A 23,102-nucleotide genomic window follows, 5' to 3' on the forward strand; every position below is an offset into this window, starting at 1 on the left:
GTGACGGGGCTCGGAATGTATGACCTCGAACTAGAAGTGTCTGAATTTTGGTTACTTGGGACTGGGTGAATAAAACAACAATTCGTTTTCTACTGTGCAGGCCCTTACCAGTGAAGCACTTGGGAGGGCACCCATATAACATTACGTATAAAAGCAATACGAAGTTGGACGACGAGACGGCGCAAAGAGCATGGCGAAATGTGATGAATGGATCGAGGGTGCGACCTTTAAGTCTACAAGCGTTTTAAGCACGTTTAATGCATTTCTGATTGCCAGAATTTGGCATCTGCTGCCATTTTCGCTTACTTTACCGTGCTAGTATAGTATTCTAGTACTAGCGTGCAGAAGCTTCACAGTGTTGTGTTCGCCGTTTTTATTCGCAGCGTGAATTGTGAACGAACTGCATCAAAAGGGATGTTTTCCATAGACTTTTTCCATTTTTTTGCCATAGAAGCTTTGTCAAAATGTCTTGTTTTCTTGTTTCATTGCTGTCTTTTTTTTCTTTTTTTTTTTGCGACCAAGCCGATCCGTTATTGCGCTTGTAAAAAATGTTAGCCGAAAATGTTTTGTCCAGCTTTGCAGTCTCACAGTTCGCTGATCTCATCGTTTTTATGCGAGAAGTTTCGCCTTCCCTTCAACTACCGAGCGCTCAATTTTGGCTAGAATATCTGAACTTTTTTTCCAGAAATACAAAAACGGCGTAAAGACTTGATAATTACATGTATCTGTGCTCGCATTCTTATATCGACCACTTTACATGGAGGAACAAGACAAGATGTCCTAAAACGAAACTATCCGCTAAATATTCACAGTTTGGTAACCCCCCCCCCCCCCCCCCCCCGATCAAAACATGATTAAATGATAACTACATTTATGTGCCCTGAACCATGTACTGTCTATTTTAAACAAAAGGAGAAGAATGGACTCGGCAGTCGACATCATTGAACAGCTATAGCTGTTTGTATGCTGCTGGAATATTTTTCTTTTTTCTTTTTATTCTTTCCTATGATGTAGCGTACAAAAAACATTAAAGAAAGAATTGCCCATAACTGTACCACGACATCCGATTTACGCTAATCGAAAGCGAAGAATTCCCGTACGACATAATATTGGTACTGGGCCTGCATAATGTCTGGAAAGCGCACATAGCGATTTGGGCTGCCGACGTCAGCATACAGCTAGTTGGAGAAAAATCTGTTTGAAGGTGTGACAATGCTCTGCGGGTGGAAATTGTGGCCGTAGTGAAAATATCTTAACCTACCGCCCTAGCCAAAACTTGGCTAGTGGTCTTGATTCTTGAGCTGACCAGCAATAACAATAATGACAAAAGATGCCGGCCACACGTGCCGGTACCCTTTCAAAATTGCTTAAATGTGGCGCCATCTCTCGCTTTTTTTGTAAGGTAACGCTGTAAGTTTAAATGTTTTCACGACAGATGGCAACACCAAACCACACGCTTTGTAAAACCTAGTATGGAGCACAGAATTAGGGGGCCGTGGCTCTGGTCACCTGACAACTGGTCTCCTGATAACATTGCAAACAAAAAGCACGCACTGCACGGTACAATCGTCCGCATACATCCGACCCGAGCGGCTTTCATCAAATGCTCGATATGGTTTTTCGGTGTCCCTACACTGAGCACGTGGGGAACAAATGGTACTGCCAAGACCAGGCCCCATGGTTGTGCGCACGGTATGTCGAGCGTCGAGTGCGAAATTTAAATTTGCTAACCTCAACGATTACGCTTTAGACTCTGTCATTTAATCCACCATAACCAGTGTTGTTTCTCGTGAAATACCGAATCTAATTTCCGTGTTTTTACTGGGCGCTTTACTAACGCACATAATATTCATCGTTTTGCGCAAACACAACACATTCTACGCATTTGGTTTGCCATTCTAGTAACGTTGGTTTGTCAAACACTTCACGGAACTTCCCAGAGATGTACATGCATTCTCTCTGATCTCCATATCAACTCACCAATATGTAAAGCTTTTCACAGTATAGAAATTATATAATTTTACAGCGCCTGCAAGCGGCTTCTGTGTATTTGTCGGTTGCCATGGTAGCCGTATATGAAACAAACTGAACTCGTTTTGGTTGATTCACGCTCCTGTGTACACCTTAAGGTTGGAAAGAAATAAGCATGCTGACGATAGTTTGGTTCTGCTTGGATAGTAATGTTTGCAAGCAAACTCCATTAAAACCGCTTGGGGACCGATAAATGGTGCTGAGACTAAGCCATGAATTCGGATGGCCGAATTGCACGTTATCGGACAGATTGTGGGAGCATCTGATTTTCCATGCCGGGGCCTCTTTTGCAAGTGGAGCTTGAAATTCGGTAAGTTTCAACTGTTTACGTGCACTCTGCTGCTTCGTTGTCGCATATATGTGTATCCACACCTGCTGATTCCTAAGTTATATTTCCAATTTGCTACCGTGGTTGCCCTTGGTCTGAATTCCAAGCAAGGGTCGCGTAGATGCCGTTAGTCTGTTGAAGATGATTTGTTTGTTGAGAACGTTTCACGTTGTGGTCCACCGCGGTGGCTCGAGTGTTACCCAACAGCGCTCGACTGCACATCTCGTGAAAAGGATGCGAGTTCGATCTCGGCCGCGGCTCCCGCGTTTCGATGGCTGCGAAATACAAGGCGCCCGTGTACTTTGGAATTTCGGCGCACGTAAAAAACCCAGGTGGTTCAAATTATGTTTTCCACTGTAGTTCCCCCCCAAAGCGGATTTCGCACTCGGGCTATAAACTATATCATACCATGCCTTATACAATACCATGTCCATATACCATATGTATGTCCATAGCCTCCTTTATAAAGGAGGTTATGGTATGTCATACCTTATGTCATACTGTATAAATATAACGTCATACCATAGCTAAGTACGCTGCAACAAGTGCGTGATTTCCATTAATTTCGCAGGTTAGCCAGTGTTCATTGCTCAATAAGAGAGCACGTCGACTGCATACACATGTGCACTGAAAGAAAGGTGTCTATCGCAGTTATTTCATGTCACTTGCCAACTACCGCCTGCAAGAGGCATGTTACTGATTTTAAGCTTCGTTCGGTCGAAAAGCTGTCGGCTTCGTAGTAGTAGGCTAGTAGCAGTAATAGTAGTCGGCGCCGCTTATCGGAAATAGCCGTGGGCAGCGTAATAAAAATCTTGTGGTAATATGTGGTCCTAATGATTGATCACTGACTTAAGTTTGATAGGCGAGGACGAGTTAATGAAATCATTGTAATTGATTGATGAATTAAAAAAAAACGGAAGAATTGCAAAAGAAGGAGTTCAGAAATGTCAAAATACTCAGACAAAAAAAGCCATTGATAGAGTATGCTAATTAAGAAAATTTAGAAAGTGAAAATGATCAATTAAAGAATTGATATGATCGAAGAATTAATAAACTGAAGAAAGAGAGTTCAAAGGTGTCAAAATGCTGAGGCTGGAAAGCGGATGCTTGATGATGCGAATTAAAAATTGTGTAATTGATCCATTAATTGGCATAATTGAAAAAAAAATGAAAAATTGGGAAAGGGGGGTCCAGGATGTCGAAATTCTCTGTATGAAAAGCCAGTCCTTGAAGGCGCTAATTAAAAAAGTTTAGGGGGTGTAATTGATCAGTTAATTCCTTGATATTATCAAAAAATGAACTCGCTCAAAGGTACATGTCAGACTGCTCAGAAGGGAAAGCCAGTGTTTATTGATGCTAAGTATTGGTGCATAAAACAAAATTTACAAAAGAAAAATATTAAATAAATAAAAAGTGAAAAAAAAATAGTCCGTGTGTGTGAAAGCCTATCGGGTCGTACACCTAACGGCGGAGCTTGAGCGCTCCCCTAATTTTCTTTCTTTTTTTTTTAGGCTGTGAGGCTACAAATGTTTGTATCAGCAGCACGCACACAATCGGGAAAAAAGAGAAGGAGATATTACAGAGCGCTGAACTTTCAACTTTTAAAAGTTCCTCCGACGTGAAGGTACTAACGCTTGCGTTTTAACGTTTATTGCACCTTGTAGATCGCTATGTGGAGCGCGCACTGGTTCCTAGTTAGGGTCACGACAGCGCCCTCTATGCTACGTTTCCAGCCATGTAGCTCGCTTCGCTGTGAAGCACCTTTAGAACCGTTCCCTCCTAAGATGCCCATAAATCCGTTTCTAAGAAAACCATTGAGCGGAAAGGAAAGATTTAACGTATTCTTTTTTAAACTGGCAAACTGATGAGGCTCTTTGTAGCTCGCTGGCTTGTAATAAAGTAACGAACGCGGCTCAAAAAACATAATTTCGCTGCAAAGGCTCGCAAAAATCAACATCAAGCCTTTATATTACAACCGAGTAACATCCGCATGCCGGAAAAACCAACTCGTCTGCATCCGAAGACAATTCGACGCATTGCTTGGTTTTCTTTTTTTACAAATCATGAAATATGCAGCTTGAAATTTTTGCTGCACGACGCCTGAAATGTGTGTCTCTCTCTTTCAGAAGATAAATTGATCGTTCTTATTTCATTTCATTTTCTTTCATCTTAGCCGCGAAAAACGTTTACAGAGCGGAGGTGTGACAAAGTATATAGATATTATCGCAAGCAGGACACTCACCGGGTATTTCATGCATATCTAATTGTTCTGAAATGGAATTCTTGCTCAAAGAAAGTATGAAGAGACCCGAAAATAAACAAAAACGCTATGACTTGGCCGAATAAATGATTTAATACGAATATGACATGAAAAGCTTAATATTCGGCACGAGTATAACAATACTAGTAAGGTATTTAGTGAGACTCACATTCGATAACAAGAGGAAATTAACAAAGGACGTACCAGTGCCAGTGCCAGGGAAGTTATGCTTTAGAAAAGGCCGCATAAATAATAAAAAAAAAATGGTGTTCTAGTGCGATCGACAGAGGTCCCGTGGTTTGAGTATGTGCCACGTACAGGGAAGGTGGAGGGCTGTGCAGTCAAAAAAGCCTTACATCATGGCGCTGTTTCGTCAACCTGCTCTTGAGCCACTGACATCCAACTGTGTCATTGCCGAATTAAGCACAGTAGTCGTGCGTTTCGAGGTTTTCATCAGCGAATCCATGCACATGCCAAAGTGAACAGGCAATCTCCACATATTGGCCAAGGACTGCCTGCCATGAAGCAGCAATATCAGCTCAGACATTCCCGCTGTCTGGTTAGGTTAGTGTTGTCAGCGCGTGTAACGACACTCGCGTTTCTAACTCTAACAAGGCATCATCAGTTCAAAGTCGCGCAAAATATGTCCTGGCGTCTGCGACAATGAAACGGGACTTCTATACAAGTATATTAGTGGCGTTAGAATGTGAGCCGCAAAATCTGTGGCACCCCCCCCCCCCCCCCGGGCCTTTCTTTCTTTTTTTTTACTTACCTTAATTGTTCTTCTTTCTTTTGCAATGCCTAACCAGCGCATTCCGCCTATTAACAGGTCGTCGTGATTGCCATATAAGATGCTTTAGGTCGGCTGTACACTGTTCCTGACAATGCATGCATGTTTTGAGTTTGAGTGATCTCTCGGCAGACACAAAACACTCGAACACAATATATGCACCCACTGTCAGGAACAGAGTACAGCCGACCTAAAACATCTTATATGGATATGCGCATCGTTGTCACGAGGAAGAAACATAATTATGCATATTTCACACGATGACATGCCCGCCCTAGCACATCAGATTCTACCAAGCACCGCAATACAACATTCCATTCCCACATACGGCAGATCGGCAGCATGGCAAGCAACGAGACACAGCTTGAAAAACCGTGAAGAAACAAGAAGCTACACTCCCACCCTTCCTAACTCAATAATTACCCAAACAGAGGCCGAGAGCCATCCCTTCAGTCAAATAAAGGCTCTATTCATTAATTCCTCCCCTTTGTAATTTGAATGCTTCTGTGCTTCTCAGTTCTTTTCTTCTCGCAAGCAAAAATATTCGCAAGTGCACTTCTTTCGGTTAAATAAAACTATTTCGAAGTGTAGGTGACAGCAGAAATTCCATCATTGAATAACAAAAAGGCGGTGTTTGCACTTGCCTATGCGTTGAAAGCGCGTACACGTGTAGCTCAATTCTTTCTTTGGTATGCTTAACTTATTTTGTTTGCTTCTAGTTTAACTCATTTGGAGCAATAAATTTCCCCATACATTGCTATACGACAGTCAGGTACCCTATGTTTACTCTTGGTTCCTGTCACGCCTATAGTATGTACAGCCTTCGTCAAAAGTGTAGAGCCCAGGGGTCTGCTTGTGAGCAGTGTAGTGGCGCTGATTTAGCACCAGTGGAGGTCCTTCCCATTGGAGAGGGTAGGACAGAAAATCTTATCATCCAGGAATTCAGAACTCTAGTAATGAATTACAAGCCACACGAAGAGACTCAGAAGCAGAACCCCTGGGCTTTACACTTTTGACGAAGACTGCACCAGTTTTCTAAGGATGGTGGTGATAACGATTATACTAGCATCGATTACTGTTACGCATCAAGTGCCGCGCTAAGCAAAAAGTAAAAATATACACTATGCGGCTCTCTCTCTCTCTCTCACACACACACACACACACACACACACACACACACACACACACACACACACACACACACACACACACACACACACACACACACACACACACACACACACACACACACACACACACACACACACACACACACACACACACACACACACGCACGCACACACACACACACACACACACACACGCACGCACACACACACACACGCACGCGCACACACACACACACAACACGCACGCACGCACGCACGCACACACACACGCACGCACACACACACACACACACACACACACACACACACACACACACACACACACACACACACACACACACACACACACACACACACACACACACACACACACACACACACACACACAAGGCAATTCGTGCAGTCTTTATGCGATAATGCGTGTTATTCTTGCTCCACAGTTTCTTCGTTTCTTCAGTGGTGTTTCCTAAAACTTTTATGTGTTACTTTTGTAACTTATAATTTCTCTCTTTTAATATTTAATTTTGTATTCAAAGAATATCCAGGTAAATGTGTCACTTTCGATATATTTTTAATTTGTTGCTTCTTACCCTACATCCTGCTGTAAATGCCTTTTCGTTTGACGGTATAAAATATAATTAAATACATATATGACTGAGTGGTATGTATGTTGCATGCTACATGATTACGTCATCACTTCCGGAAAAAAAAAATTAGAGACGATAATTCTCTTTCTGAATCACTTATTGCACTGGAACAATTTCGTTTTGAGAAATTGCACCTCTGACCATTCGATAGCCGGTGGTGCCACCTGCCAACAGCCACCTGTCAGTGACGTGCTTTCTAAAGGCCCCGTGCGTTAGTTGTGAACGAAAAATGAGCATGGCGTTGGCAGGCGGTAGCTGGCCGTTGGCATGGCTGAGCAGTAACTGGACTTAGGTGACTTTACGTTTGGCAGGAGCTGCCAACTCAAGCCTCTCCTTTCACATAAGAGGGCGACATCAGAATCAGTCTGCCGGGATCCTTGTTAGGGCACGCAGGCACCTTCATTCGGCTTGGTTAGACTGGGACTTTATATATGTATGCCTACGATACGAGCGGAGCTTAAGTGTCCCCCATAGTTTTTTTCCAACGGCGAGGTACCAACGCTCACGCGTTAAAAAAGCGATAATTTTCCCGACAGAATATACTTGCTTAAAAATGCCGAAATTTTCAGTATTTTTGAGGAAGTATGTTTTCCTCAGAAGGCGAAAAAACACCAGCAAAACGTCCGCTGTATTTTCAGGAAACCAAAACAGGAAACTCCTACGTCTAGTTACATGGCATTCAGTGGCGTCGCATAAGGCTAATAAGCAGAAAGAAAATGTATGGGTCGCTACTGCGGAGGCGTTTGAAGCACGGAAGGAAGGGGGAAGGTGGCAATCCCGTTTGAGCCATCACTTTCTAATCATTTTTGGTAAGTTTTGTTTTAATGAGCTTCAGTGTGGTTTTTCTATGTAATTTTTTTTTTATTTATTGTTGAATGGGAGTATTCCCTTTCTCCCCTGATTATAACTCGCTTCTGCTAATATGTCTTATACTTCAGTCTCCTTTTCTGAGACAAGTGTAGGCCTGTTCTAGAAGTTCGGTACGTGGCATCAGGTTACGTCTCTCTAGAAACCCTTTTTGCGAGTGCAGCTTCCTTGGCGCCTCAAATATCCTTGTCTCGGAGGTTCGATGTAACGAAACTACATTTGCAACTCATTTGGCGCTCAACCGTATTCCTCCGCTATAATGCACTTCCAGGCAAGGCTGATTTGTAGGCTGGTTGGTGTGTCATTGCGAATGTTTGTATTCTTTTGCGCATGAAAACGACTTGTGTTTTCAACCCACTAGCTTCCAAAATACTGTAAAGAATTCGAGGTAGCTTGCATCGTGCAAAACTATACGATGGAAAGTTAATTTCCACTATACATATTATGCGACACGCATTCACTTTCATCTCGAGTAGCCTATGTGTCCCGAATCTGCAGGCGTGAGCGCTGGCTTTAATTTGCACTGCCTTGCGTCAGTTACCGGTGAGGCAGTTCTTGGAACAGCAACGCGGCTTAGTTCTTTCATTTCTGTTCATATCTTCATTGCGCTCCCTCCTTCTGGTGTAGAAGCATGTGTTCCAGCCTTGCCACACACTGCATGTCGGCCTCGCTTTTCCCTTTTCTCACTACATACTGACGTCAGCACACTGCATTGCAGAATCGATTGACGTCAGACAGATCGCAACCAATACCGCTGCTCGTTTTCGTCGTCTCTTGCTCTATGGTTTCACTAAGTCTCCGGATATTACAATTGCAGGCTATGGTTAAGTAGTGGGATGGAGTTTCGTTTCTATTGTTATGCGGGGCATATCCGTCGCAGGTCAGTTTTACTGACCCTGCTGGTCTTGCTTGCGTTTCGCTTTTTTTTTTTTTTTTTTTTTTTTACTAAACCATGAAAGCATGAAAAGCAGTACTCACTAAGTGTTCTCTTTGTGCGCCTTTATATATATATATATATATATATATATATATATATATATATATATATATATATATATATATATATATATATATATATATATAGGGGGTAGAGTGTTCACCAGCGCCACCCTATATATATATATATAGGGTGGCGCTGGTGAACACTCTCAAGGTTCGTATACAGACAACATAAATACCCAAGAAAGTAGCAGGGGGGACAGCGGCCGATGTAGCTCAGTTGGAAGAGCACCGGACGCGTTATTCGGAGGTCGTGGGTTCGGATCCCACCATCGGCATGTTGTTTTTTCTTCTACTTTGTGTCTAATTATCTTTCCCCTTAACAGATTACATTACTAATTTCTGTGATTATCCAAGTAAACATTAAAAAAAATACATAAAGTACCATCCCCAACGCTTTCCTTGGCCTCGCCGACTGTTGGCTTCCTTCCTTCATATATATATATATATATATATATATATATATTTTAATGAGCTCAACTTAACTGAAGAAATAAATACGTCATTAGTGCCTTTTGGATTCCGTGGATGATCCCTGAACGTTGCTCTTTCGGAGCTTACTGTAAAAAGGCTACAAAGATGGATGCTGTCGCTGATGATTCATGCTTAACTTTCCAGGACGTGTGGTAGCCAAGTGTTTCGTTTGATTGTCTTTCGTTAACACGCTTTTGATTGCATATACGTAACATGGTGGCCTATATGAAGTATGTCATAGGGAAGCTAGCGCTTCTGATTCACTTCAATTCCCTCGCGTTCTTTAGCATTTTAAAAATTGATTGCAGTGTCGTTCCTTTTTGTTCCCCCGCTTTAGCTTGGAGTACGGTATTGTCACAAAGACTCCGTGACTGGTTCTAACATCGCTCTGTCAGCTGCTAGCGGTCTGTTGCAAGTAGCACTTCATTTCAGGGGAGAATTGGACTCTCCTGGAGGGGTTCAAGGAGGGACAGACACAAGTCGACAGACACCGGTTCGAGGATAATAGAGCTGTCTGGTGTCATCCCGTGGACGTCCACTTCAGCACCAGGGGTATTCAGGGTGAGTCGAAATAAAAGGGATCATTCCAATAGTATTTTCCCTTAGCATCATACTCTGCCCTCACAAGGGTGGGCCATTTCAAGCCGCTCGCCATATTTGACACATAGACGTAGTAGCTCAATAGCTTAACCAAGGCCTCAGCTCTGGCAGTATTGATGCCATAGGAAGAGGGCTTCACTCAGCTGCCGCACTCTCTGTTCAGTTACGCTACACATGTCTCTGCGGATAATACTGGACCTATAGATGACAACATGTACAGTACAAAGACCGCCACCACTGGGTTTTTTCCAAGAAAATATTGTGGTTCTGAGGCTCGCCAACACAGCCATCCACTTCGAGACAGGGAATAGGGGACTTTTTTTTTTTTTTTCTAGTTTTGACGTAGAGAATGTATACTCGTTTTATCGACGTGGATCGAGTGGCGGGAAATTTTTCCAGTTAACTTTTCTAGAATTCGCCTTTTTCAGGCGGAGAAACACGATTAAACGTTCGGAAAAAATTATTCAGGATAAATTTTTACTCACATCTGAAGTCAGATAAAATTTTTCCCGTTGCCTATTTAATGTTTTATCGTTCCGCATTTAGAAAAGCGAGTTATTTCCGCATCCATGTAGGTAACGTAACATCACAGCGCGCATCTATAGGAGTAAAATACCCCCATCCCCCCCTCCCCGGTCGTGAACAACGTGCTCCCACTAGAAAGAAAGTGATTCTTATCGTTTTCCATTTCTACACAAAGCGCCGATTCACCTTACAGTAGAGACTTGCATGTATGCACACCTTTCATTCTGAAACAATGACTGTCATTCGTTTCCTCATGTACCTCACATCGAGTTGCCCAGATGTGTGCTGCATTGAAGCAGATGGTTGCGAACGACTATGGACGTAATGAATCGGCGAACCACGCCGGCACCCTACAATGCGCCTTATCTCCAGAGTTTCTGCCGAGAACTACATTCTTTTAGGGAAGGCAACAATAAAAGTGCAGTGAAAAAACGCATATTTCGCCGGAGAACAGCCACAATGACGCAGGCAAAAGCAATACAATGGATACCAAATTAAATATACAGCTGCCACTCCGCGACACAGACGTAGTCTTGATTTAAGTGGGGGTTAGAGATTTGTCCTGAAAACCGTGCAGCTTGATTGTGTAGAGATTGTAGTACGTCATGAAGAGGGACTAGATTTAGAATTTTCCTGGATGTGACATCCCATCAGTAACTGCATTCATCAAGTGAAAACTTTCATATTGCACGTCGCGAAGACAACTGAAGAATACAGAACGATCGCAAGAGTAAATGAAGCTAGAAAAAAGCGACCATCTCGCGAACTCGAAACAATACATGACGTCACAATACCTTGCCTGTAGACAAATACTAACTTAGAATGCGTGTACATTAGCACGATGTAATTGACGACGAGTACGTCCTTTTTGGAAGCTACAAAGACCAAAGATTTCATTTCTTTCCTAGTTTTGTATAGTGGTGTTATTTTTTCATGTAGTGAGAGCCTTAGCCTCCGAAAAGATGTGGAGATAGATTCGTTACTCTTTCGAGAGCTTTTGAACTCTGAAAGTTCCTTATATTGAGTCTTTACGACATCGGCTAGGGACAAATACACATAGGCTCTGTGTATTCGTCAAAGGCTGCACTTAACTTTGTACTTTAAACGGTGATGGTTGTTGCTGGCGAGATGTGACGTTAAAGAAGTCCTCAGTCGGTTTCCTTAATTGGAAGGAGGTGAGAGTGGAACAGAAAGGAATCGAAGAAAGGAAATATCAAGCACTTAGTCACGTGGGCAAAACATAGTATGCATATATAGGAAGCATATATACCCTGCGAAACAAATCCACAACCTGCATAGTCAGTGGGGGTGCGGATATCGCCGGCAGTATACACTAAACTTTAATAGAATAAAACGGAAGTAACAGTATTCTAGCGGACTACCGTTTAGAGGGTTAAGTTCGTTGCTAAACTACTGGGGTATATTTCTATAAATAACTGCAAGGAATATTTATGATTTTCATTGGAGTCATAGTTCCGTGAAAAAGGCTGACCGCCGAAGAATTGACGCGTTTGAATTGTGGTGCTGGCGAAGACTCTTGAGAGTTCCTTGGACAGCCAGAAGATCAAATCAGTCGATATTGTCAACCATAAACCCTGACTGCTCATTGGAGGGTCAAATTCTAAAGTTAAAGCTCAGCTACTTTGGTCATTTGATGAGAAGAGAGGAGTCGCTGGAGAAAGATTTGATGTTGGGAAAAGTTAAGGGTCGCCGGAGAAGGGGTAGGCAGCGAACGCGATGGTTAGATGGCATCCTCGAGGCACTGCAGATGAAGTTATGTGATGTTAGGAAGATAGTGAGAGACCGGAAAGCGTGGCGTGACATGGTCCATAGGGTCACGAAGAGTCGGACACGACTGAACGACTGAACTGAACTGAACTGAACTGAACTGATATAAAGAAGCCTTCGAACGCGTCATCAAAGCTCCTAAGGTAAGCAACTTAGCGAAAATTGAAACCTCTCTTAAAATATCTGTAACTGCAAAACCTTCCCTTTTCCGGTTGCCATGTAAGTATTTCGCATTATTAGTGAGGGAAATCTGTCCCATGGAACGGGCAACAAACCCTATTTCTAAACTAAAGGGGAGTGTGGTAGAGACGGTTCATTCCTTTTTTACTCCCTCATAGGGTAATTTCTGTTTACAGTGCATGTGCGATGTTGGAAGTCTGGTAAAACACTTTTAATCCGCGTCGTTCCTACGTACCCTGCGAGGCGGTCAACGGCAAAAGTTACAGCACAATTTTCTAGTACTTTTGGTACACCCCATTTATTTCCTATTGGTGTCAGAAGCAGTCGGGGATAGTTTGCGGCCATTTTATAAGTTGTTTTCTGCAACACGTAGGAAGTAGTCCCCCGGCATCAATTAACATATTCGCACACCAACTCATGGCGCAATTCACATTTCTCTCCATCGTGATTAAAAATATTCCCACTCAGTCATGCGTTGCTCGCTAAGCATGGCGACATCTGGTAGAGCTGAGGATGGCTTGTATTTTGTTCCAAGTTCTACGAAACCTACTCCTTTTTGAAAAAAGAAATTGAAGCAATGATTCTCTCTTTAATATACCGGGATAACGAAAAAGTAACATTCTCTTGTACTTTACTTGGAATCAGTGGCTGATCGAGTTTCTCTTGTATACCCTCCTGGCCTCAGAACATTGCAGTTACGTCAGAAAACTGCCTCCGCTGCCCTAATACTGGATATTGGCAATTTTTCGTTACTTGCCCCGTTTTGAAATATTACGCTGTTGACTCACTGAGCGCTCGTCACGCTTCAACTAACCACTCTATAGGCTACGTGCGAGTTCAGCTCGTTGGGATCGTATCGCTGGTGCTTACATGACGTCCCTTAAATTTTCTGCAGCACACAAACGATATCATGGTGTAGCGCACTCACTAAAATCTGCTCACTCGAGCACTCTGTATCCTGCTTGCAGCCAGGAAAGCTCGTCCACCATAAACTTTCCTTTTGTCGATGGATGGTGGGATTATCACCAAAACACCATTTTCCTTGAAACTTCGTTCAAAAAAATCTGCATTAGGCAATTAATTGACAAATCTTTCTGATCTTTAAGCTGCCTCAGTGACGGAGAGATAATGCGAGCCCCACTACAGCCCCACCATGACCCGTATCAGCAGTTGATGAAGGGACTTAGAGGTGTGCCGGGCACACCATTCCCATCTGTCGCATTCGCTAGATTAATTGTATGCTTTTGACGAGACTGCTTCTCTGGCCACGAGAACGCGAGAGAATTATCAGAGCGTATACGCTCTACACCTCGGGATGAAGCTCCGAACTTCGCCTCGCCGGGTCCGAATGGTCTTGACCAATTCAGCGCAGTTGTCCTTCCAGCCAAAAGTGATAATGCACCATCCTCTTTCCAAAACCCAAACTAATAAAATAAATCGTGGAATTAAAAGGCGTTGTTAAAGACGCTACCGTACCTAGGCTTTCAGCGAAGCTTCGAGAGCCCATAATTGAATCCGTGAAACCGTGTACAATCCTGCTAACCATTCAAAACCATACTTACCGGAGCTTTCGCTTGTACCACTAGGCTCAAACCACGCTTAAACCCCAATTTTTTTTTATAATGGCAGCAATGACTTTTCAATGTTGGAGCAACAAAATTATTCTTCCATGCAGATGCGTCTCCTCTGCTCTCCTCTATTAACATAAAGGTAGCAGCATCAGATTGCTCTAGCAAAGTCCTCGAAGTATTGTCGCCTATTATCATTTTCTACCTGGTTCACCTAAACGTTGCTGTATTTCTGACGCGCTGAATAAGAGAAAGCAAACCGCCCTTACTTGCCTGCCGCACTCCCCTATCGCAACATGCAGGCAAGCGAGAATACGGAAGCTTTGAAAACGCAGCTATAAGTAGCGCCGCCATCTGTCAGCGCCTGTCAACACCGTTGCTGTGCAGCAGCTGGGAAGACTGGATCCGCTCATTTAATTAATCGCTGACATCATTTGTCTCTTGCTGTTTCCTAGAAGCAGGCCTTCGTGTATAGAGAACCAAATAAACACCGTCAAAAATCCCATCGGAAGCGGCAAGATTTTTCTCTACTCACTGACTCGTGTGCGATCCGAGGGATAGTAGCGAAATATGATCGGCGCTTGGGAAAGTGCTCACACCGTAAACAAACGAATTCTTCGGGAATAAAGGTCAAGGGCGCGGCACTCCTGACCTTTTAAGGGCGGTGAACACTCGTTGTGTAAAAGGAACGATTTGAATTGTGGAAGGTTGCTGTCGATACATGTGGTGAGGAGCGGTGCGCTCCGACTGAGGGTACGGTATACGGTTGCTGTTGTTGTTGTTGTCGTTGTTGCGACTGTAGGAAGAAGGAAAAAAAATGCATGGGCCTGCTACTGGCCCTGGAGCAGAGCCACCTCCGGTGCTTAGAGCGGACAGAGGAGAAAATACGGAAGAAAGAAAAAAAGGAGAGAGAGAGAGACGCGTGGTCGCAACAGCCGCCTTCCGCCACCAACGCGGTGACGGGTGCAATGACGGCCTACAATAGGTACAACGGCCGGTCCCTGCCGCAAACGGCGGGGACCGACCATTCCCAGCTGGTCCAGAAGCAGCCACCCTTCTCGGTACGGTATGCGGTGCCGTATAGAGGTTTAAAGCCCCAAGGTGGCATATGAGCTACGAGGGACGCTGCAGTTAAGGACTGTTGAAAATATGGACCACCAGGGATTCTTTACCGTGCAGAGACGTTGCACATGATAACCGGGAGCCTTGCGTTTCACATTTATCGAAATGGGGCCGGGATCTAACCCGTGATCCTCAGGCGCAGCAGTCGAGCACCCTAACCACTAAGCCACCGCGGCTCAAGGAAGATAATGAAAGGATTTCAAGTTCTAACCGTTTGAAGGGCAGTTAAATGTATATACTTCCCTGCAACTGACTTTACACTTCCTTAACCAAGCGACCCGGGTAGGAAGACGGCATCTACAGAAAATATATCTAAACTACAATAAGGACATGGCCTTTATTTGTAGGCTATCCTGTTCCAAATACACCTCCACCTATCGAAGATATGTGTCAGCCAGAGAAGAACAAAAAAAAAACAGAGAACAAATTACAACCTACGTCATCCTCGACCAATGTCTCTCAAGTAAAATACGTGCGTCGTCATCGATTTTGAGGCGTATCATGCAGGCTACGTCATACTTCAATTAAAACTCAGGAGGACGCTTCAACTTCGCCTTATGAGTAGTACCTATAACACAGTTGTCACTGCCTTTTCATATCGCGAATATTATTATAGTTTAGTAATAACAATAGCAATAATTGGTTAACAGGAAAGGAAATGTGCAGCTGTCTGTCAATTTTTTCATGGGAATTTGAACTGCGCCGTAAGGAAACGTAGGAAGGTGGGAGTGACAGCGGAAAAAGAGAAAGAGGTACCGTAGTGGAGGGCTCAGGAGTAATTTCGACCATCTGGAGATATTTAAGATCGCACATATCAGATATCAGATACCAGGGCTGGTAAATATATTTTCCTTCCTTTTCTATATATCATAAAATAACCACTACAACAGCACATCACACGGACGCCTCTGTTTTGCTTCCATCGAAACGCAGCCGCTGGCGGTCGGGTTAGAACCCGCGTACTTCCAGGGTGCAGTAGTTGGGCGTCTCAACCACTGCACCACCGAGGCTTTTTTTTGCCATTATTCCCTTAGTTTCACAAAGACTACCGGCTGGTAGATTTTTCACAGATTGTTGTTGTTGTTGTTGTTGTTGTTCTTGTTGTTGTTGTTGTTGTTGTTGTTGTTGTTGTTGTTGTTGTTGTTGTTGTTGTTGTTGTTGTTGTTGTTGTTGTTGTTGTTGTTGTTGTTGTTGTTGTTGTTGTTGTTGTTGTTGTTGTTGTTGTTGTGGCTGTAGGAAGAAGGAAAAGAAAATGCACGGGCTACTGGTTCTGTAGCTGAGCCACCTCCGCTGTCTGATTGAATTTAAAGGAAGGGAAAGGCGCGGTAACTGTCTCACTAGTTTTCTGTGGACACTCCAACCGCGCCGTAAGGGAAGGGAGGAAGGTGGGAGTGAAAGTAGAAAGAAAGAGGAGCCGTAGTGAAGGGCTACGGGGTAATTTCGACCACCTGGGGATCTTTACCGTGCGCTGACATCGCACATGACAGAAGAGAAAATAGAGAAGAAAGGAAAAAGAAGAGAGAGAGAAAGACGCGCGCTGCAACAACAGCCGTCATCCACCTCCTCTGATGGGGCTGGGGCAGGTAGGTCACCGCCGCTTGCGGCGGGTGCTAGCCTGCCACCGAATTTTTGTCTGTTGTAGGCCGTCATTGCACCCGCCTCCGCTTCGGTGGTGGACGACGGCTGTTGTTGTGGCGCGCGTCTTTCTTTCCCTCTTCTTTTTCTTTCTCTCTATTTTCTCCTCTGTCTGCACGAGGCAGCGGAGGTGGCTCAGCTACAGAGCCAGTAGCAGGCCCGTGCATTTTCTTTTCCTTCTTCCTACAGCCACAACAACAACAACCGAAGCAAGGGGGGTGGGGCGGCAGTTCCTGACCCTAAGGGGCTGGGACGGTAGGTCAACGCCGCTTCCGGCGGGGGCTAGCCAGCCACCGAATTTTTATCTGTTGTAGGACATCATTGCACCCGCCACAGCTTAGGTGGTGGACGACGGTTGTTGCGGCGCGCGTCTTTCGCTCCCTCTTCTTTTTCTTCCTTCTCTACTTTCTCTCTTCTGTCCGCACGAGGCAGCGGAGGTGGCTCAGCTACAGAGCCAGTAGCAGGCCCGTGCATTTCCTTTTCCTTCTTCCTACAGCCACACAACAACAACCGAAGCAAGAGAGGGAACAATGACGGCCTACAACAGATAAAATTCGGTGGCTGGCTAGCCCCCTCCGCATGCGGCGTTGACCTCCCGTCCGAGCCCCGTTGGGCCAGGAACCGCCACCCTTCACCGCCTCCTCCTCTTTCGCATGTGAACCGGTTTATATCGAATACCTCTAATTATAAAACGCTCAAATTGATCATTATTATTTTTTCAATACGTTGACAAACTCGGTACACATGACTGAGTTTTCAAAACATTATGTGCGGGGTAGAATCCTCAAAATACTGTCGGGGTATTATTATTATTATTATTATTATTATTATTATTATTATTATTATTATTATTATTATTATTATTATTATTATTATTATTATTATTATTATTTAGAAGATGAGCATGGCGAACAACCACTCGGCGTTTCAACACGCTATGCAAACCTAATAGCATTATCATATACGGAACATCATTTTCTGCAGCTAAGAATCGATTTCCAGGGGGGGGGGGGGGGGGGGGGGGGGGACATATGTCTCAGTTCTTTGAAAAGCGCATTTTGTTTCTCCGAATATATTTTCATTTTTAATTGGTTCGAAAGAAAAGGCGCAGTATCTGACACCTGAACCGCGCCGTAAGGCAAGGAAAGAAGGTGGGAATGACAGCGGAAAGAGAGAAAGAGACGTAATGGAGGGCTACGGAGTAGATGTGGGGATCTTTAACGTGCACTGATATATCACCGCACACGGGCGCCTCTTCGTTTTTTTTTTTTTTATAGTTGGTTCACAAGAAAAAAAAAGGCGCAGCATCTATCACACTTGTTCTGTGGACACCTGTACCACGCCGTAATGGAAGGGAGGAAGGTGGGAGAGAAATCGGTAAGGGAGAAAGAGGTGTCGTAGTGGAGGACTCCGCAGTAATATCGACCACATGGGGATCTTTAGCGAGCACTGACATCGCACAGCATACGGACGCCTCTTCGTTTCGCCTCCATCGAAACGCAGCCGCCGGCGGTCGGAATCAAATCCGAATAAATGTATACTTTTTGTTTAAATTGGTTCTTGAGGAAACGAAAGTGCATGAATTCACTTCCCAGTGGACATCTGAACTTGTCAGAGTTGGATATGTCATCACTTCGAATCCCTATCACAAAATGTATATAGCCGCTAACGTGACTAGAAGATGGGTGCTACATGGGAATCAAAAAGGAATGACATCACCCTGAAGGCTGCACAAAGAACGGCTGCGTCACAGTTTTGATACGAAATCTCGTGCGTGTTTTTCCCGACACCATTTCTTTAAATGCTGGGTTTCAGCGACCGCTTTTCTGTCGAACGAGCAGTATATACTCTCCGCCTAAAATTGTGCACACAGCTCTTCTCCATTAATGACGCCATGCGTTTTAATGGACTGACGAGAAGATTGCCTAATCAAATTTATGGTCAATGCATGATCGCTTCTCGAGAAACGTCAACATAGCCAGCTATATCTAGGTAATCATTTTTAGGAAGAAAGCAGCATCGAGAATACATATTAACTGATGCAGGCGTATTTTTGGTTTACGCATTTGCACCTTTGTTTTGCCTGATTCATTACCGCTTCTAGAAGTTCGTGTGGAAGTTTTATTTTATGTTGAAGTAACATGCAATATAACAAAGATGACTGCATTGCTGCAGTTATAAACTGTGTCTAAAAAGGACAACCTGAAAAAAAAAAAGAGTTCAACCATTCATTTCAAACAAACATCTTTTAATTTCATCGCTTGACTTCGAAGATATTTCCAATATCATGCAGCTTCCAATTGTGTTTGCAGATACTGCCCTTGTACTGCCTGTCTGGATGTGAAGAGGTGAAGCCAGCACCCACACATGTCCTTGCTAATCTAATCAGTGCCCATTTTTACTTAATCACCTCTGTCAGCCTGGGACGACTATCTTACTTCTCATTACGCTCACAATACGCTCTGATCATCGTCAGACTAAAAACGTCCAGTGCAATACAAAAGCCTACCCCATTACCCCGCGCTATCATTGTCCAAGCAAATATTATAAAATATGCATTACGAGCGGCCTATGGGAAAAACTCTCTCTACCTCGCTTGCTATTTCTCTCCAGCGTCTTTCATTTGCATCATTAGAAAAAAAAATACAAATAAGCGGGCAGAACTTACTGAAAATCTGCCGCGCACAACCGACCTACGTCACTCTCACCTACTATGACAGAGGTTGTATATGTCCTAACAACGACTCAAGGATGACGCATTAAGTGACGGAAATATCTGTGGAAGAGGCAATGTTAAATGGAAGCAACAGAGTAAGATGAAATATCGAGTGAGTTCATGGCCTTCGAGCCAGACAGAGATAAAAGGAGTAAATGGCCGTGTTAGGAAGCGGAAAGATTAAAGTAGGTAACGGGGCTTTTTCTTTTTTTAAGGACAAAGAGTGCAGGGAGATAAAATGACACTCAGAAGCCTGATAATCACGTTTAAATATCAGGTGAGGAAGCTTATTGAAAGCTTATGAATCCTGTTCCAAGATTAAAAGGCTTATTGGAGCCCTCCTGAAAATTTAGTCGCAACACCGCGTCACACGAACGTCATCACGATGACATAGACTCAAATTCTACGTCAGTGATGAGTTGACACAGACTTCAGCCTGAATGCAGCACTTCTAAAAACAGCTTATGCATTATATGATTACGTTAAAGGGGTTATGGCAGCTGACATTAGAGCATAAACTGATTATTGCATTTCACTCCACACACGTAAAATTATAATTACCCGAAATTTTAGCTCGTTCGGTTCTGTAGATAGTCTTAAAATGATTTTTTTTTTAATTATTATTATTTAGAAAGCAGCTTGTTGGTCTGGAAACCATAGGTCGCTGACGCCACAACAGCGTAGCATTCCCATGTCGTCTGCTATTGAAGAAGAGGGCACAGTCGGGCTGGTTGGTTCATCTTGAACGGAATGAAGAAACAGCGCTAACAGACGGAACGAGAGGGAAGACGAAACAGACTCGTCTTCCCACTCGTTCCGTCTGTTAGCGCTGTTTCTTCGTTCCGTTCTTCTGCTATTCGCGTTATCGACTGCCCTGTCGCATGCATGCCGTGGACGGTGGTTGCTGGGATTTTTTTGTTTTCGACAAAAAGATTTTCTTTGAATATTACCTTTTTTTATTTGAGAAGCCTTCACTATAATATGCGACCTTAGTGTTCTTCGGAGAACTGGACTTGTTTAGGTATGAGTGCTAGCTTCATTTAGCAACAAGCGCCCGCATATAAGAAGCGTCGTATATATATATATATATATATATATATATATATATATATATATATATATATATATATATATATATATATATATATATATGAGAGTGTTCACCAGCGGGTAGCGTAAGCCATGGGTAGCGTAAGAGGGTTCTAGCACAGCTTTCGCTCTCGCTCTTGATCACGTTCTACGTGACGCTGGCGGTAACACAGGACGTTCCACGTCCACTGCTATGGTTGAGGGCGTCGCTGGTGAACACTCTCAAGGTTCGTATACAGACAACATTAATACCCAAGGAAGTAGCAGGTGGGACAGCGGCCGATGTAGCTCAGTTGGAAGAGCACCGGACGCGATATTCGGAGGTCGTGGGTTCGGTCCCCACCATCGGCACGTTGTTTTTCCTTCTACTTTGTGTTTATCTTTCACCTAAACAGATTACATTACTAATTTATGTGATTACCGAAGTAAAAATTAAAAAAAAAAACACAAAGTACAATCTCCAATGCATTCCTTGGCCTCGCCGACTGTTGGCTTCTTTCCTTCATGTATTATAACGAGTACCCTCATTTCCCCTTCATTTATATATATATATATATATATATATATATATATTCCCTTCCACCGTGTACTCCGTGAAAGGAAGAAGGGGCTAGCGTTGTGTTGCTGATTGCTCAGCTATTGCCCGTCGCTCTTCTGGCCCCAAAACAAAGACGAAAACCCAAACAAGCATATGTTGACGTGTGAGCACATCTTGCGGCATTAGAGGAGCAGACAAAACTTTTGAACTAAGCGGTACCTCTTGAGATGCTGTTATATGCGCGTGTTAGTCAAACTTAATTATTTTTGGCGGGTAAAGCCGTTTTGCTAAACTATGTTCGGTCTGGCAAAGGCCAGCTCACGAAAGCATGCGCCGCCGGCGCTGCCTAAGTTCCCCAGCCTCACCATCGCGAAACTCCACGCGACTCGAACGCGCTTCACTGCCCGCACCAAACGATAGCTCGCCTCACGTGCTGCCTCGCTCGCGCGACCGCGACCGACTAACGAGCCTAACCTTGCGTTTTTTTATACTTGTCCAGCAAATGACTCGTTAGTGCTTCAACGTAAAAACACAGTTTAGTATTTAGTTTGTGAGCTCTAGACTCCTACAGGAATGCGCCGATTCACAGATTACGTCTGCGTCCGCAGCGTGTTTGTTTACATAAGTTCTGTATATAACTGGATATATGCTTCTCATTAATATTCACATGGCATAGAATTCAAGCTGAGCTAGCAATGCGAAAAATATTCTCTTCTTTTCACACCAGTCGTATCCTTTATTTCTATACGAACTGTAACAGCGCTGCAAGAAGCGTCGATGATGCTACGCGTCTCCTACCTGCGCCGGATGCCGACAGGCTGCGTCGAAAGCTGCCGGCTGCCCTAAGAAAATATACCTTAATACGTCGTTTTTGTGAAGCAACATGTTCATGAAGCACTTCTTCATGGGGATGACCACTGTTTCAATCGTGCAAGAAAGAAAAAGAGACGTGTCCTTTGATATAACAGACGACGCTCCGCCGTCGATTCTCTTGTGACGTCACACGAGCATTTCAAAACGGCGTTAGCTCTTGGTAGGAGGAGTTTCCAGATTACGATTTCTATCGCGTTTTTTTTTTTTTTTTTTTATGTGCCGCGCGCTAGGTACAAAAACTTTGCGAGTATAGTCACAGTCGTACGGGAAAGTAAGCGCAAAAAAAAAAAAGGACAAACACAAGAGAGGGGACAGGACAACGCGCTACTGTCTCCTCTCTTGTGTTTGTCTTTTTTTTTTTGCGCTTACTTTCCCGTACGATCATGAACCAACTAGCCCAGCAACAAGTTCTACTTAGAGTCACAGACTTGTATAATATTCACACAAGTATAAAACGGCAACAGACATCGAACGACCCTGTCATTGCCCCTTTGATGTCTGCTGGTGACTTCGCATACTTACCTGTACTGTCTTTGCGACTTTTCAGATTGGCCTAAACTTCTGGTACAAGTGTGGCATCAGGACGGCTACGGACGAAACGAACTGGTCGGCTACGGATCCTGCCACTTACCCAGCTCCCCGGGATTTTCCCATCTGAACTGTGCCACCTGGAGACCCGTGGGAACTTTCATGGAGGAAGTGTCCCGGCAGTTCCTTGGCGGCGGACTGCATCTGAGGGATCCAGAGGAAGTGCTTGGGTGCGTTGGTGACCGCTTCCGGTTACGCACCGAGGCGATGGGCACCGTGCACTTGGAACTGTACACCGTACAAAGAGACTTCCACAAATACGGCATCGAGGCCTAATAAAACATGGTAGGTTTTACTGAACGGTGCCGTCAGACCAGTGAGGTAGTGAGGGAAATTGCCAAAACTTTTTGGGCA

The 23,102-nt window shown here is 44.0% G+C and overlaps 1 protein-coding gene across 1 annotated transcript; it reads left to right on the forward strand.

Moving 5' to 3' along the window:
- Positions 1–2,075: 2,075 nt before the first annotated feature.
- LOC146172744 (B9 domain-containing protein 2-like) lies at positions 2,076–23,039 on the forward strand. The gene is made up of 3 exons (XM_084583402.1): positions 2,076–2,341; positions 9,959–10,087; positions 22,708–23,039. Exons 1-3 carry the CDS (start codon positions 2,254–2,256, stop codon positions 23,022–23,024), a joined length of 534 nt encoding a protein of 177 aa, XP_084439528.1. The 5' UTR covers positions 2,076–2,253; the 3' UTR covers positions 23,025–23,039.
- Positions 23,040–23,102: the final 63 nt, after the last annotated feature.

Source organism: Amblyomma maculatum, chromosome 11 (genome assembly GCF_055883805.1).
Source record: "Amblyomma maculatum isolate TAMU_Amacu chromosome 11, ASM5588380v1, whole genome shotgun sequence".
NCBI classification, from domain to species: Eukaryota; Metazoa; Arthropoda; class Arachnida; order Ixodida; family Ixodidae; genus Amblyomma; species Amblyomma maculatum.